Here is a 14,227-nt window from a genome sequence, read left to right on the forward strand (position 1 = left end):
GTGCGGATTTGGGGAACGGTATCTCTGGGTGGACAGGGAAGTGAACACGATTTTGGGCTGATGGAGATGAAGACGGCGTGCCAAGAACAGAGTGGACATGTCAGCAACTACTGCCTGGCGCAAGACGACTTACACCGTGCTCATGTATACCGTATGTTGGAGCCTGAAATTCGCGTTGAAATACACACAGATCAATGCATCTGCTGGCGGTGTGATATCAATTGTTGAAGGAAGATAAACGCCGTAGTATTTTGGCTGCTGTAACCCAGTAGACATCTGCATTATCTCATGTTGATACCTTATGAGAGTCACCTTATTTTAGCCATAGGAACAGAGGATTGTTCCGAGACGGGAACCAGCAGCACAGTTTGCGTCGGAGGAGGTTATATCAGCGAGGTATTGTATTAATTGATGTCCCTTCTAAAAACCTTGATTTGTTTTCCTTGTGACCGCCGACTACGTCTTCCGGGTACGGCGAAGCGAGCACGTATACACGTAAAACCGCCTGGCGTGGCGACGTTGCTAAGAGCGCAGACATCAAATTAGTAAGAATATATGCATGTTCTGTGGCAGGAGGGAACAAACAAAGAGCTCCTGCTTGCACCTTTGCACAGTTTGGAGGACAATGTGGGCACTGCATTGAAGTCAGGTCAGGTCAGGTCACAAACTACCTACCTTCTTGTCTTTTCTAAGAGGCAGGCGAGCAGTAGTGTTTTGCTTGTGCCTGCGTTTTTTGTTTTGCTTTTGTCTCTGCTGTCAAGACATAAGATATCATTAAACACCTGGAATGAGCTCCTCCTTTGGCTTCGACAACAGCGCTCGATTTCTTGTCTCTGTGTCGGCAAGGTGTCCAGTCAAGTGGACTAAGATCCATCCTCTCTGGGTAGGAACCGGCCGCGCTACAGAGAGATGGGTAACGAGGCAGCGCTAACAACAGATATAATGGATTCTCCTGCTCTTCCGTTACAACAGAGCACACCTCCCTATGGGTGGCATGATTATCCATGGATATGTTGCTCAGCAACCATCCGTGGTTCCACAGCAGAGATGCACGCGATGATCCTTCCTCTCCATGGATTTCTGCATGTAAGCTTACAGAGGAAAGAGAGCCTCGAGATCGGGAAGATACGAGAAAATAACATAAATGGGTCCTTCCCCATCCCAACGATCTCATCCTCCAACTCTTCCATTCTCCTTTTGCAAACAACTTCCTAGTGTGACCAACACAGTAAGATTGAAACAAAAGTCTGTGACTGGATCGTCCCATCGAAACCGAATGTCCTCCACAATGTCCAACGAAAAGGCCCCCACGGATACCGCCTCCCACGACGACCTCTCCAAGCCCAGCACCCCTCCCCAACCCAAACCTATCTCCAACCTCCCCCAACTCACCCGCTACATCACCACCCACCGCGAGTCCGACCGCCTCGCCGTCCTTCACAGCCAAGACCCCTTCATCTGGCTCGGCTTCGACTCCGACAACCTGGGCTTCTCCGTGCCTTTCACGACCTCGACCTTCCCCGCCGACCTGAGCCAGGGCGAGGACATTGCCGCGCACGACGCCCTCATGCAGAGCGGCCGGCTCGGGCTGGTCAACCAGGGCGGCACGGTCTGCCGCATCGTCGACTTTGCACCGGGATACTCGTGCGCCATGCACCGGACGCGGAGCTTGGATTACGGCATCGTGCTGGAGGGGCAGGTGGAGATGGTGCTGGACGGCGGGGATCGGGTGGTGATGAAGCGCGGGGACGTGGCGGTGCAGAGGGGCACGAATCATCAATGTGAGTTGAACCGCGTCTGATCGGTTTGGACGGGTGCGGGGACTGGATGATGATGCTGTGAGACGTGATGCTGACTGTGTTGTAGGGGTCAACCTGAGCGAGACGGAGTGGGCGCGTATGGTATTCGTGCTGCAGGATGTTAAGCCTGTGGTGATCAATGGGGTGGTGATGGAGGAGAACCTGACCCCGGGTGATCATAGTGAGCTGCATGATATCCAGAACTAAGTCGGGAGCAAGGGAGTTTGCAAGGATGGTTGGGTGGCTATCTGGCCGTCTGCCCATCTGATGGGAAGAATGACCCGACCCTGGACGTTTGCAGTCAAATGAATTGTTATCGGAGCAGATGGAGGAATGTAGTTATTGCCCTGTCTGAGTGTTCTGGGTGAGTACAGAAGGCGGCAGGACCAATCCAGACCACCTCATTGTTCTAGCTGCGCAGTTATTAACCTGAGGCGTCTTCGTATTATTTCAGGTCATTCCATGAACTCTCCATCCGCACAATATGTGTGTCTATGAATATCTCCGGTCGCTCCATGATACCGCTGCTCTCGGAGAAGACCATCTGTGCCAAGCCGCAGATGCCGGAGCGGAGTTGCCATTTCAGGACAGTCTTCGGCCCCACTCCGGCCCCGAAGTGGAGTTGACCTCCGGTCGGTCCCCGGGTTGGTCAGTAGGCAAGTTTCTCGACAGAGGAGGCGAGCGTGATGGTCGGGGGCTTCACTGGTGTGAGCGGAAACACCGTATTGTGTTGTGTTCGGCCGTTTCAACTGATGCCTATTTAGCCGGCCGGCCTAGGGGTTCATCATCCGGCGGTCAGATCACACACTTGGTGAGTTTATCATTGTCGGTTCTCTGAAGGGAAGAAACGAGGCCCAAGTACGAGGAAGAGCGCAGAACGAAATGGGAAACAAGGCATGATGAATGAAAGAAGGTGAACTCCATCCGGAGGCTCTCCAAGGTCTCCTCTTCCCCGCGCGCGGAGGATCAGCAGCAAGGTTTCATCCACTGGGGCTGGGGACCCGCCGATCCCCAGACAGAGGACCTCCGGCCCGTCCACCTCCCCCATGACATCCATGCTCCACCAACTTTCTCAATCTACATATGATGGAACTCATCATTAGCCTCCTCGCTGCCTATGATCTCAACCGGTCTTTAGAGCTCCTCCTTGCAATCGACTGGATGCACGGTGGACAACCCAAAGGACGTACTACTAATTGCCCAGTTCCTGGTCTCCGGCTCCCAATTACCATCCCGAGACATGCAAGACCACCTTAATTACGGAGCACATACTAACTTACGTCCTGGCAAGCCGTGTTGAAGCTTGGCTCGTGCCGAGCATTGGGGTAGCGGCCACCACCGGCATCTCAAAATTCTGCCGATAGGTGGAATAACTAGCGGCGCATTTGTGTTTCCTTCTCAGCCTGGGATGGATGGATGGGGGAGGTTGAGGCGTGGTTGGCAAAGCTCGATTCGCTTGCTTCCGTTCGTGTGTCGGGTGCTTGTGGTTGCTGCATGTGGCCGTGCGGCACACCAGGAAGTTTGGGAGCCAGCTTGGCCTCGCCGGGTTGATGGAAGAGGTGAACGAACGACGCGAAAGAGGCCCGAGTTCTCTGGTCGGCGATAGGAAATGGTAGAATGGAGGAAAATCCACCGTGTTCGAACCGTTGCCAAGTCCTCGCAACCAGAATCGAGGTTTGGTCCAGATTACACCGTAGCCAAATCATGTTCACCGTCTTGAAGTGCAAGTTTCAGAGAGCGCCGCGCCGATAGGTGCTCCGCCAAAAACCGTTGCAACCATCCCCAACGGCCGCTGGAACGGCGGCCCACACCCCTGGATCGGAAGCTTCGCGCCCTTCCGCCTCGCGTCGCCTCCAGTGCAACGCAGCAGCACCTCTCCTCCCGGGGACCAGATGACCGCGACCGGGGGGATGGAGGTTGCCATGCGGGGAATCACACTCCAAGAAGAGACGGAACGAAGTGCTTCTGGACGAACCTGGCCGGACATGACTTTTGCGTGCCCGCGATGTTTTAGCCATATTAGCCTGCCCACCGCCGCCCTGACCGTGGCCATGGGATCTTATCACCGGGCTGTTTCCTCCCTCTCTCCTTTCTCTTGACTTTTCGACCTTTTCGAGGAGAGGTGGTTTTTGTTCTTTGCTCCTCATCCGACTGTGCGAACCGTCCTCCACCCACGACGGCCGAACCGCAGAGACGATCGCCCCTTCGATATTCACCCTGATTCTCCCAGTGTAATTGGAGGAATTGAGTAGTGCTCCGGCACTCCCAAGCAACCAAGATGGCGGGCCTGGGAGCCAAGATCCTCAAGGTCATCATTCGCAATGATGCCATGAAGCAGGAGTGCGTGCTGTCACCGAGACCGTCGGATATGCTGAACGAGGGATGCGGTGGAACTGACGTCACGTAGTCCTCCCGAGATCTATGGATGGCGTGTGTTTGTGCTGGTCTGGGCTGGTAAGAGACCCTCCCAAGAGCTGCGTGGAAGGGGATCCATGCTTTGCGTAATGCAGTATGCTGACAAGGACGAACAGCTTGGTATGGATGAATGAATCGATTCGGCCGAGACACTAGGAGGTATGGCTGACATGGGAAACTTCATAGCTTCGGTGGCATGCTCTTTGGATGGGAGTAAGTGTGATGGAACACTATCTCATGGTTGGAGGAGGAACTAACGGTTGCAGTGTCGGCACAATCGGCGGCGTGTTGGCCATGCCCAAGATGCAGGAGTAAGCATACCTTCCGGATAACGACGGAGACACGACCCTGACATGGTCCAGGCGATATGGTTACGTCGACTACAACACCAAGGCGAAGGCCGACATGTCCCAGAACAGTAAGGGATGATCATTCCATACACAAGAGGACTACTCCTGACAGACCCCGTCAGTTGCCTCGACACTGCAAGCCGGATGCTTCGCTGCATGCTTCATCACCCCATGGATCACTGACCGTTGGGGCCGTCGCTTTGCCTTGATCCTCACGGGCAGCATCACCACCATCGGCGTCGTCTTCCAAACCGGTTCCGTCGCCAACGGCAGCCTCGCGGTCATGTATGTCGGGCGTTTTATCGCGGGTCTCGGCGTCGGTGCGGCGTCCATGCTCACTCCGCTTTACGTCTCGGAATGCGCGCCGCGTGCTATTCGTGGTGGTTTGACGAGTATGTTCATGCCTTGGTCATGAGGTTGGCAAGTGGACTAAGAGCTGACGCATGGATAGCGTTCTACCAACTCTTCATCGTCACCGGCGTCATGCTCTCCTTCTGGATCAACTACGGCGCTCTGCTGCACTTCGAAGGCGTGTCGACGTTCGCTGTGCCGCTTGCGTTGCAGGCGCTTCCCGCGGTGTAGGTGAACAGGCGAATGGTTGGCGCGAGTCTTGAGTAACTGACAACTTTGGTAGTGCCCTCATTGCCTTTATGTTCCTCGTCCCCGAGAGCCCGCGCTGGACGGCCACGAAGGATGACTGGGAGAGCACCAAGAAGATTCTCGTTCGGCTGAGGAAGTAAGCAGCATGTTCCCCGCCAAAACCTCGGCGCTTGACTCACATCACGCTACAGTCTTCCCGAGGACCACCCTTACCTTCAGAACGAGATCAACGAGATGTCGGAGCAGCTCGCCAATGAGCGCCGTCTGGTCGGCGATGCCACTACCAAGACCCTACTCAAGGAGATGTGGCTTGTGCCCGGCAACCGCAAGCGCGCCATCATCAGCATCATGCTCATGGTCTGGCAGCAGATGACTGGTGTCAATGCTATTGTAGGTCTCAGCTCGGACATCTGGCCCTCGTTTGCGCCCGGCTCGCTGACACCATCTCCAGAACTACTACGCCCCTCAGATCTTCCAGGGCCTCGGCATGACCGGTACCGATGTCCAGCTTTTCGCCACCGGTGTCTACGGCATCGTCAAGGTCGTCGGGTGCTTCATCTTCCTCGTCTTTGTTGCCGACTCGCTCGGCCGCCGCCGCAGTCTGCTTTGGACCAGCGCCGCGCAGGCTATCTCCATGTACATTGTCGGCATCTACGGCAAGACGGAGCCGCCGGTGCAGGGAAGGCCGGTGAGTCAATTCCTTACCCGCATTCTCTTCCAGTTGGACAACTGCTGACTTTAGTTTGCGACTAAGATTTCCGGCTTTGGATACTTTGCCATCGTCCTTATTTACCTCTGGGCCGTGTTTTTCCAGTTCGGCTGGGGCCCGGTGTGCTGGATTCTTGTCAGCGAGATCCCGACTGCTCGTCTCCGCGCCTTGAACGTGGCTATGGGCGCCGCCACGCAATGGTTGTTCAACTTTATTATTGCCCGCACCGTCTTGACCATGCAGGTGACCATGGGTACGGCTGGTTATGTGAGTAGCACCCCTGCCTTCAGAGATGTGGTCATTCCGCTAACGTTCCCTCTCAACGCAGGGCATGTTCTTCCTCTTTGGCACATTCGGCTGGATCATGGGTGCCTTCGTGTGGTTCTTCATCCCCGAGACGAAGGGTGTCAGTTTGGAGAAGATGGATGAGTTGTTCGGCGTCACGACACATACCACCAAGGATGTGGAGGATAGGCCAGGTTCGGAGCCGGTTGCTTCGGAGGTGAAGGAGGAAACGGCCGAGAAGACTGAGAAGGCTTGAATACCCGAAATGTGATGAACGATGTGAAAAATGTGGATATGGGTTAGATACGATACCTGATGATTGTTGAGGTTGGTTTTGGGATAATGTTGGATACTCGGCAACGAAGTTGTCTCACGGTCAGGGGCCTTGCTTTTCTGGTGTGAGGAATAAGTACCACTATACCACAGAAGGCTGTGTGAGAATCCCACGTCTATGTTGACCACTTCATAATTGTTACCAGACACAGGAGGCAAGGTAGCTGGAACCTCGAACAGTTGAGCAACAGGCGCATGTCTGCCATCATCAGAAAACAACAGGGTGTCTGATACTCCTGTACTGTAACCCTAACCCGGCACACGCTCAAACGCCAGCGAGGTAATGGTGGGGTATATCAGCCCATCGAGGTCACCCTCCGTCCAACCAAATCGGGAACCACACACGATTCAATCGGGTATGGTGTAGCGGTAACATCGTTGACTCTCAACCCTCAGGGTTGACTGCTCTCTCAACAGCCCCGGGTTCGACTCCCGGTATCCGAGTCACTCTTTTTTCATTTTTCTTCTATGCTGTTTTCATTATCTTTCTTCTTTTTGTTTTCTTAGTTGCCTGAATGCCCCCCTACCAGCTTCCGACTACTCCAACACTTCGAGGCAAACGCCATCTCAAACGGGTATGGCCCCCCGGCACCGATTGACCCGCCGCTTCTGATGAACCACCTCTTCATACACGTTTTGTCTGGTCTATTTTGCGTTCTTCATCCAATCACCAACGCGAAATGAAACTTCCATAACGCGGTAATAGTTAACCTGTTGTAGATGACCCAGAAATTGTGATTGAGACCAGTTTGTGTTGGCTCAGATGGAATGACCGCCTCGCATTTAGAGGTCAAGGCTGAGGGCACGCTCCTCCATTTCTGTTCTGGAATCGACGAGGTACACCAATTGAAAAGTGTTTGGACGACGGAATAAACATTCCTGCATCAGCAAAACTAAACTAGTACACGGGACTAAAACCTCGAAGAAGCTGTCACGAGGCTGACAGCGGCATGGTGGTAGGTTGAGACATGAACCTCGCCATTCTGTAGACGGACCGGTCTCCCTGCGTACGGTAGTTCATGAGGATGAGAGGGGGGCAATGAACAATGAGGAAGTAAAACGAAAAGAAAATGCCAAAAAGCCCACCACCCAGCCCTACTCCCGCGCCGGTCGAGTAGAGATGGAATGGTTACGAAAAACCCCGGTGGTTTTTGCGCCGACACGACTGGGGGTCGAACCCAGAACGTTTTCGATTTACGACGGGGGCGTGCCTGGCGAATCTAGGTGCCTCCTCTTAATACCGCTCGACCACATTCGGGTGTGGCCATTGAGAGGAGGCGGTTGGAGAGGGCGGCCAGCACAGGGACTTATATTCCCCGATGTCAGGAAGGAAGTTCAAGCCTCTCGGGACGTCGACCGACGACCCTTGTGCTAGACAGTCTGGAAACCCCTTCGCTTTCATTTTGAGTGATCTGGCCGCCGACAAACCCTCTGCCGTCATAAATTTCGTCTCTGAGCTGATGATGCTGTCTAAGCCCCAATGGTGGCGGTTTGATCCATCATTAGACCACACCCACCATCTCATTGTTTGCTATGAGCATCGATAAGTCTGCAATCCAGCACCTCGCTTTCACCGATCGAGGCATTAGGCCCCATGTTTCTGCGCCAGACATCGGCTCGAGGAAATGATGGACCGGGGGTTTGTTCAGCTGCAGGATGAGAGCCTCACCGAAAAAAGCAGCTCTTTGATGTTTACTAATCACCTCCCATCTCTACAGGCAGCCGATCGAGGAGTTCAAAAGAGCACAAAGACAAAGCAATGCTTACTTATCACGTGAGTTCGTGTCTGTCTCGCGTCCAAGGATGGAGATGCAGGGCAGTCTGACGTGCTCGCGCTTTGATTCGCACGAGATGCGGTGAACCGACGCGCCAAGCAAGCCACACACACCATCTTGATGTTAGCTCACCGAGATGGGAGGACGCAAACGGCCCAGCTCGGACTCCGCACGGGGCTCGGAGCTCAAGGACACCGATGCATCGGTCGGAGATGAAGGCCGCCTTTGTCGCGGTCCTGAGGATTTGAGGATAAAAGAGACGGATGACCTCAGGAGTCAGGCACTGAATTGCTCTCTCCAATCCAACAGATACAACAGCAGCCCAACGCAAAGATCCAACCAATTGACCCAGTCCTATTTTTCTCAAGACCATCACAATGAGCGAAACCACCTGGGTCCCTCCCAAGTTCGGCTCTCCCGTCTGGCTGGGCATCTCCGCCAAGGACGTTGCTAGGGGTAATTATGGCTCTATTTCTTGAACCCATTCAAACATCTCACTAACAACCACCTTCATCAACAGCCGAGGCCTTCTACACAGCCGTCTTCAACTGGACCATCAAAGCCAGTCCGCGCAAGGCCGAGGAAAGCGAGCGCGACGCCGCCACCCGCATCATCGACTGGAACCCCGACGTCAAGCTCGGAGGCGGCATCGTTCCGCGCCCTGATGGCGACGATCCCAGTGGCCTTCCTGCGGCGGGGCCTGGCGGTGTTGTCCTGTACTGGCTTGTCGAGGACCTGAACAAGTCTGCCGAAGCGATTGAGCGTGCTGGTGGCAAGATGGTCGGCAGCAAGGAGCCGATTAAGGAGGGCGATGCTGGACTGTATAGGTTTTTTGAGGATACGGAGGGGAATGTTGGTGCGATCTATCAGTTCTTGGGTGTCCCCTGCGGGCAGTAACTGGGATTGATGCAAGGATGAACAAGGAGTTATTTGTCCCAGAGAATGAGAATATCTACGACGAAAGAATCTCAGCATACTTTCCTCTCTAACGAGGTACCCGGCATCGCTCGAACACGCAAGTGAGATCTTAATCAAGTGCAAGAGGGTCCCTACCCAATTCCCCCGGTTAAGTGCTGGGTTTTAGGTCACAGGATGGCGAGCCTCATGAAAATGACCTCAAAAGTCATCTACACCAGTATAACCCAGGTACCTGGCTACAGGTTTTAATAACCCAGAGTTGAGGGCCGCCCAACCTCCACTATCAGCTTAATACGGTTAACCATCAGCCTCAATAGTGAGAGATCATGTTTGTAATAGGAGAATGTGTGGCATCTTGATCAAAGTTCTGTACCTACATAGGACACACGTGGTTAAGATTACCGGTAATTATGCTGGAGCAGAATGATAAGCCGCTAAAATCTACATACCTCATGTCTTGCGGTTTTGCTCCGCATTTTACTGCCGATATTAACCGGTTTATGTAAATAGACTGCTTAGTCGAGACACACTCTCTCCTCACGACCATACCATTCTTACCCTAGCCTCCGGTACCGACTTGAGCATCATGGACCTTTCCCCCTTACGGTCCAGATCTCCATGGCGTATTAAATTCTAAGCCTGCACGTGTCCCGAGGTTTGACACCTGGAAGCAATGCGTCGTGTGCACCACCAACGATCCAGTGTGTTGGGGCGCTGCGATGCCACCCATCCGATGGCCTTCAGAGAATTCATTCTCTACGTTATTGGCAATACTTTTTGTCAACAAGACATGCATGTTTGCCTATCGCCCAACATCTGTGAAAGGCATCCTTGTTGTCCTTCCCACTTGGGCGTGGAGTGGATGGCGCCTCCGCATCGTTTTCCCCGGCAGCCCTGAGGTGCCCAAAGACCGCGATGCACGTCATTAATATATTTGATCCGTCAGGGACCAAATTTTCTTTGCGTGCCCCCTCTTCAACTTGGCTCCGCTCCACCGGCAATGGGCTGTGCCGTCGGGGTTCTTGGACGAGACCTGGGTGTAGAAACGCTGCTAGAGGATCCCATTTATAGTATTCTATCTCGGAGATGAATACGGTGTTGGGAACCAATCACTGTGTAGGCCTGGCAGTGCAAGGCCAAGCAAGACGAAAGGATATATGTCGGACGATGACGAAGATATGGGGCTAGGATGCTCAACAAACAACAAACCTCAGACTATGTCATGGGACGAACTAGGACGAAGAGGGCCTGAAGGATGTTGAGGGCGGTGAAACTGAATATACCATGGATCTCGGTTAGGGAAGAATGGTTTATGGCGACTCTTCTTCAAGGAACTTTGAAGGTGAGGCTGGCAGGGATGATGAATGTATGATCGAGCTAAATCAGGAGTATCAATTTGGAGATGAGTGTGGAGAAGAGGAGTCCAAGGATTCAGGCAGGAAACAAGACGAACATGCACCAAGGAGGACGTGTACAAGAAGAGGATAAGTAGGTAGTTATGGAGGAATCGAATACCACATAATGTCTCTGACGCAGTCCGATGCAGTAGTTCAGGAAATGCACCTAGACACCAAGTGTATTCTTGACATTCCTTTCACAGACGAACGCAAGCTGGAGGCCAGCTGTGGCTTCACGATCGTGGTCAGTTGGTGATCAGGCGCTGGATGCTCAACAAACAAGTGCCGTGTCTTAATAGCGACAGATTATAATTGAGCATAGCATGTGCCGCAAGATATTCGCCAGCATCACAGCATGGGGTAACCGCTATTGGTAACCTACTCCTAGTCATCCCGGTACAGGATTCCTGACAACGGTAGTGATTCTACCAAGTAAATTAATCCCTACGCGCAACCCCTTGACAACTTGTAATAGAGGTACTTAGCCATCAATTCCGGGTAGCCGATGGAAGTTGCCGGACCAAGCGAAGTGCCATGACCGTTACGTCCCCACAAAGATCTGCCATTAGGTACAGACGGCGCTAACCAATTTATCCTGCTTGGCTTTTGGCCGTTGAATGCTTCTGGAACACCTGTGAAAAACCCGATTGGGGCGCTTTGCAACGCTTGGCTCATGCGGCTTGGAGATCGTAGCATTCGGAATCATCAGCCTTGCGTTGACCGGGTTCGCCTAAGGCTTGGTCTGGAGACCTTCCTCAAAGCATCTCGGCGTTTGAAACAACATGACCCCATTGGGAAATTTCGGGAGCAAACTCCAAGGCCGATTCTGGCAGATGGAACAGTCCACGCTTAAGGATGCCATGAGCGGCTCATGCTCCGGGGACGACGTCAGCGACATGTGACCCGGGATGCGGAGGAGGTCTCGTAGTATAAAGGTGGAGGAGAAATCCAGGTGCAAGTTCTCCGGAGTTTGAAGTCTTCGTCGCTCCACCACGAGTCGCTCAAGTTTCCTTGACCAGCGAACGGACGAGACAGACGTCATCATGCCTTCCCTCCAGACTATCGGCCTGGCCGTTCTGGCTGCTGCCCAAGCCGTCTCGGCCGCTACCGCCGGCTGCGGCAAGGCTCCCCCGAGCTCGGGCCAGAAGACCATCACCGTCAACGGCCGTCAGCGCCAGTACATCCTGCAGCTGCCCAACAACTACGACCGCAACAAGCCTCACCGTGTCGTCTTCGGCTACCACTGGCTCGATGGCTCCATGAACGACGTTGCCAACGGCGGCTTCTATGAGCTCCGCCAGCGCCAGGGCGGCTCGGACAGCACCATCTTCGTCGCCCCGAACGGTCTCAACCGCGGTTGGGCCAACCAGGGCGGTGAGGATATCGCCTTCACTGACGCTCTCGTCAACATGGTCAAGAACGACCTCTGCGCCGACGAGACCCAGTTCTTCGCCACCGGCTGGAGCTACGGCGGTGCCATGAGCCACTCTGTGGCTTGCTCTCGTCCTGGTATGTTCTTCCCCCCCGGCTCACTCTGTCCTATTGAAACATTAGTCTAACATTGTCGCAGACGTCTTCCGCTCCGTGGCCGTCATTGCCGGTGCCCTGCTCTCCGGCTGCTCGGGCGGCAACACCCCCGTCCCCTACCTCGGCATGCACGGTGCTGCCGACAACGTCCTGCCCATCGCCATGGGCCGTCAGCTCCGCGACCACTGGATCCGCACCAACGGCTGCGCCAACAAGAACGCTCCCGAGCCGTCGGCCGGCCAGCAGGCGCACATGAAGACCGTCTACGACTGCACTCGCGCCCCCGTCATCTGGATCGCCAACGGCGGTGGCCACGTCCCCGACCCCACCGGCAACGGCGGCCAGAAGTTCGCTCCCCCGGAGACCTGGGACTTCTGGAACTCGATCGCTGGCCTGCCCGGCACCGGCACCGGCGGCACCCCGACCAACCCCGGCACCCCGACCACCATCGTCACCTCGGTCATCAACACCCCGACCCAGCCCGCCTACACCCCTCCTCCTCCGCAGCAGAACTGCTCGCCTCGCTGGGGCCAGTGCGGTGGCCAGGGCTGGCAAGGCCCGACCTGCTGCGAGGCCGGCTCTACCTGCCGCCAGCAGAACCAGTGGTACTCGCAGTGCCTGTAAGCGCTTGGTTGCTGTGTGGGAAAAGATGGAAGGAAACTTGATCATGCCCATGCGCGGCGGATCAGTCATGTATAGGAGGTGGCTTTATCTTCAAAGTATATAGTTAGCGCCCGTATACAAATCTGGCTTTGAACTCACGTTTTCTGGACTTCTCACCTGTGCACGTGACATAGTTCCTCTGCTTGATGTGAACTTTGGTTGATTTCCCTGCGAAACTTGGGGCGAGGGATCCACTTGTGGCTAGCGTGTTCGGGATCAAGCCCCAGAAAGGTGGATCCGTTGTGGCGCAGCCTGGTACATGAGTAGCAATCGTTTCCCGTCCTCTGGCTGCAAGGGTCGAGACGAACAAGCCCCAACCTCTCGGCAGTGAATCACCAGGTTGGTCGTCCACACGGCCGCATGTCGAACCCTTCTTCCGAGTATAAAAGGCCTACAGCCTTCTTGAACTCGGACTCTGCCCTTCTTCCCCTCATACGCGCGCATCCAGCCTTTGCCTTCACCTCTTTCCATGCTGACTTTTCCCAGGTTTGAGCTCGACGGAGCCTGACCGTGCCAAAGTCCGAAGCTGGAGAGGACGCAATTTCCGACCCGCGGATCAGGCTCTGACCGTGGCTCGTGTTGCGTCCACACAAGGCCTGGCAGCCAAGCAGACGGTGTGGGTGGTGTAAGAGCTACGGAGCGCTAGTCCTTGGCGTCTCTCCCACAGCCAGGATTTTTGGTGCCGGCTTGGGATGTTTGCATCCCAGCCGCACTTTTCGCGCGGAGAGAGTGGGGTCCCGTGTGACCTCAAAATAGGAACCACGGTCGGTTCCCCGCATGCCAAGTTGTCCAAGGCTGAAAGACGGGGTCCTGTTACATGCCGACATATCTAGGCCCCTCTTTCCTGGGAGTATACGCACGTCGATATATTATATCCGCTCTGGAGGGACACTTGATGACGTTTCTTCTTTGTCGGGAGATGCCACCGGAATAATAAAGGATTGCTACTCCGTTTCTTGACTTCTCCAGAGCCTTTCGTGATGGATGGGTGCTTGGATGTCGGACGTCAGGCTCGTGTGTTCTCCCGATCTGTCGACCCCAGCTAGCGCACTTCAGCCCCAAAAGCCAATTTTCATCACATCCCGGCCGATACCACCCAATCCGAGAGCTACACGCACCAATACTCGTGGAATATGTGGTGTCACCTTGCCAACTCCTCCCCACGCCACAGCCGCATTTCAAGCCATATGCGCGCCTCGAGCGTATCATGGCGGTATCATGGGCGTGTCAGAACCAAGCACAGCGCGTAGAAGAGTCATGCTAATTTCCGCACATTTTCGACGGGAATGAGATTGAGACTGTTGGGAATGCGAGCAAGGCTGAGAGAGGCATTGATGCTCAGAACCCCTTACTCGTACAGCAACAAGGCCTGCTCGTCCCAGGTGTGGAAGAGAAATGCGGTGACTGATCTAGCCCTCCCCATCCACGCGCGCGGTTGGATCTTTTCCCCCTGCAG

The 14,227-nt window shown here is 54.6% G+C and overlaps 5 protein-coding genes and 1 non-coding gene across 6 annotated transcripts; all 6 read left to right on the plus strand.

The window, feature by feature from the left end:
- Nucleotides 1–1,288: 1,288 nt before the first annotated feature.
- VTJ04DRAFT_10295 (uncharacterized protein) lies at nucleotides 1,289–2,006 on the plus strand (the record flags this gene model as incomplete). The annotated part of the gene is made up of 2 exons (XM_069358018.1): nucleotides 1,289–1,781; nucleotides 1,867–2,006. 2 exons carry the CDS (start codon nucleotides 1,289–1,291, stop codon nucleotides 2,004–2,006), a joined length of 633 nt encoding a protein of 210 aa, XP_069215029.1.
- A 2,404-nt stretch (nucleotides 2,007–4,410) lies between these two features.
- VTJ04DRAFT_10296 (uncharacterized protein) lies at nucleotides 4,411–6,414 on the plus strand (the record flags this gene model as incomplete). Its single annotated transcript, XM_069358019.1, has 10 exons — nucleotides 4,411–4,427; nucleotides 4,481–4,525; nucleotides 4,577–4,632; nucleotides 4,687–4,956; nucleotides 5,016–5,142; nucleotides 5,199–5,300; nucleotides 5,356–5,554; nucleotides 5,616–5,852; nucleotides 5,919–6,140; nucleotides 6,202–6,414. 10 exons carry the CDS (start codon nucleotides 4,411–4,413, stop codon nucleotides 6,412–6,414), a joined length of 1,488 nt encoding a protein of 495 aa, XP_069215030.1.
- A 429-nt stretch (nucleotides 6,415–6,843) lies between these two features.
- On the plus strand, nucleotides 6,844–6,935 carry VTJ04DRAFT_t141. Its single transcript has one exon. It is a non-coding gene; the product is annotated as a tRNA-Glu (tRNA).
- A 1,708-nt stretch (nucleotides 6,936–8,643) lies between these two features.
- VTJ04DRAFT_10297 (uncharacterized protein) lies at nucleotides 8,644–9,163 on the plus strand (the record flags this gene model as incomplete). Its single annotated transcript, XM_069358020.1, has 2 exons — nucleotides 8,644–8,722; nucleotides 8,787–9,163. The coding sequence occupies 2 exons, from the start codon at nucleotides 8,644–8,646 to the stop codon at nucleotides 9,161–9,163; spliced, it is 456 nt and encodes a 151-aa protein (XP_069215031.1).
- Nucleotides 9,164–11,624: 2,461 nt separating this feature from the next.
- On the plus strand, nucleotides 11,625–12,732 carry VTJ04DRAFT_10298 (uncharacterized protein; the record flags this gene model as incomplete). Its single annotated transcript, XM_069358021.1, has 2 exons — nucleotides 11,625–12,090; nucleotides 12,152–12,732. The coding sequence occupies 2 exons, from the start codon at nucleotides 11,625–11,627 to the stop codon at nucleotides 12,730–12,732; spliced, it is 1,047 nt and encodes a 348-aa protein (XP_069215032.1).
- A 25-nt stretch (nucleotides 12,733–12,757) lies between these two features.
- On the plus strand, nucleotides 12,758–13,400 carry VTJ04DRAFT_10299 (uncharacterized protein; the record flags this gene model as incomplete). The annotated part of the gene is made up of 2 exons (XM_069358022.1): nucleotides 12,758–12,827; nucleotides 13,258–13,400. The coding sequence occupies 2 exons, from the start codon at nucleotides 12,758–12,760 to the stop codon at nucleotides 13,398–13,400; spliced, it is 213 nt and encodes a 70-aa protein (XP_069215033.1).
- Between the last annotated feature and the right edge of the window lie 827 nt (nucleotides 13,401–14,227).

The sequence above is a fragment of the Mycothermus thermophilus genome (genome assembly GCF_041956435.1).
Source record: "Mycothermus thermophilus strain CBS 625.91 unplaced genomic scaffold VTJ04scaffold_7, whole genome shotgun sequence".
Taxonomy (NCBI): domain Eukaryota; kingdom Fungi; phylum Ascomycota; class Sordariomycetes; order Sordariales; family Chaetomiaceae; genus Mycothermus; species Mycothermus thermophilus.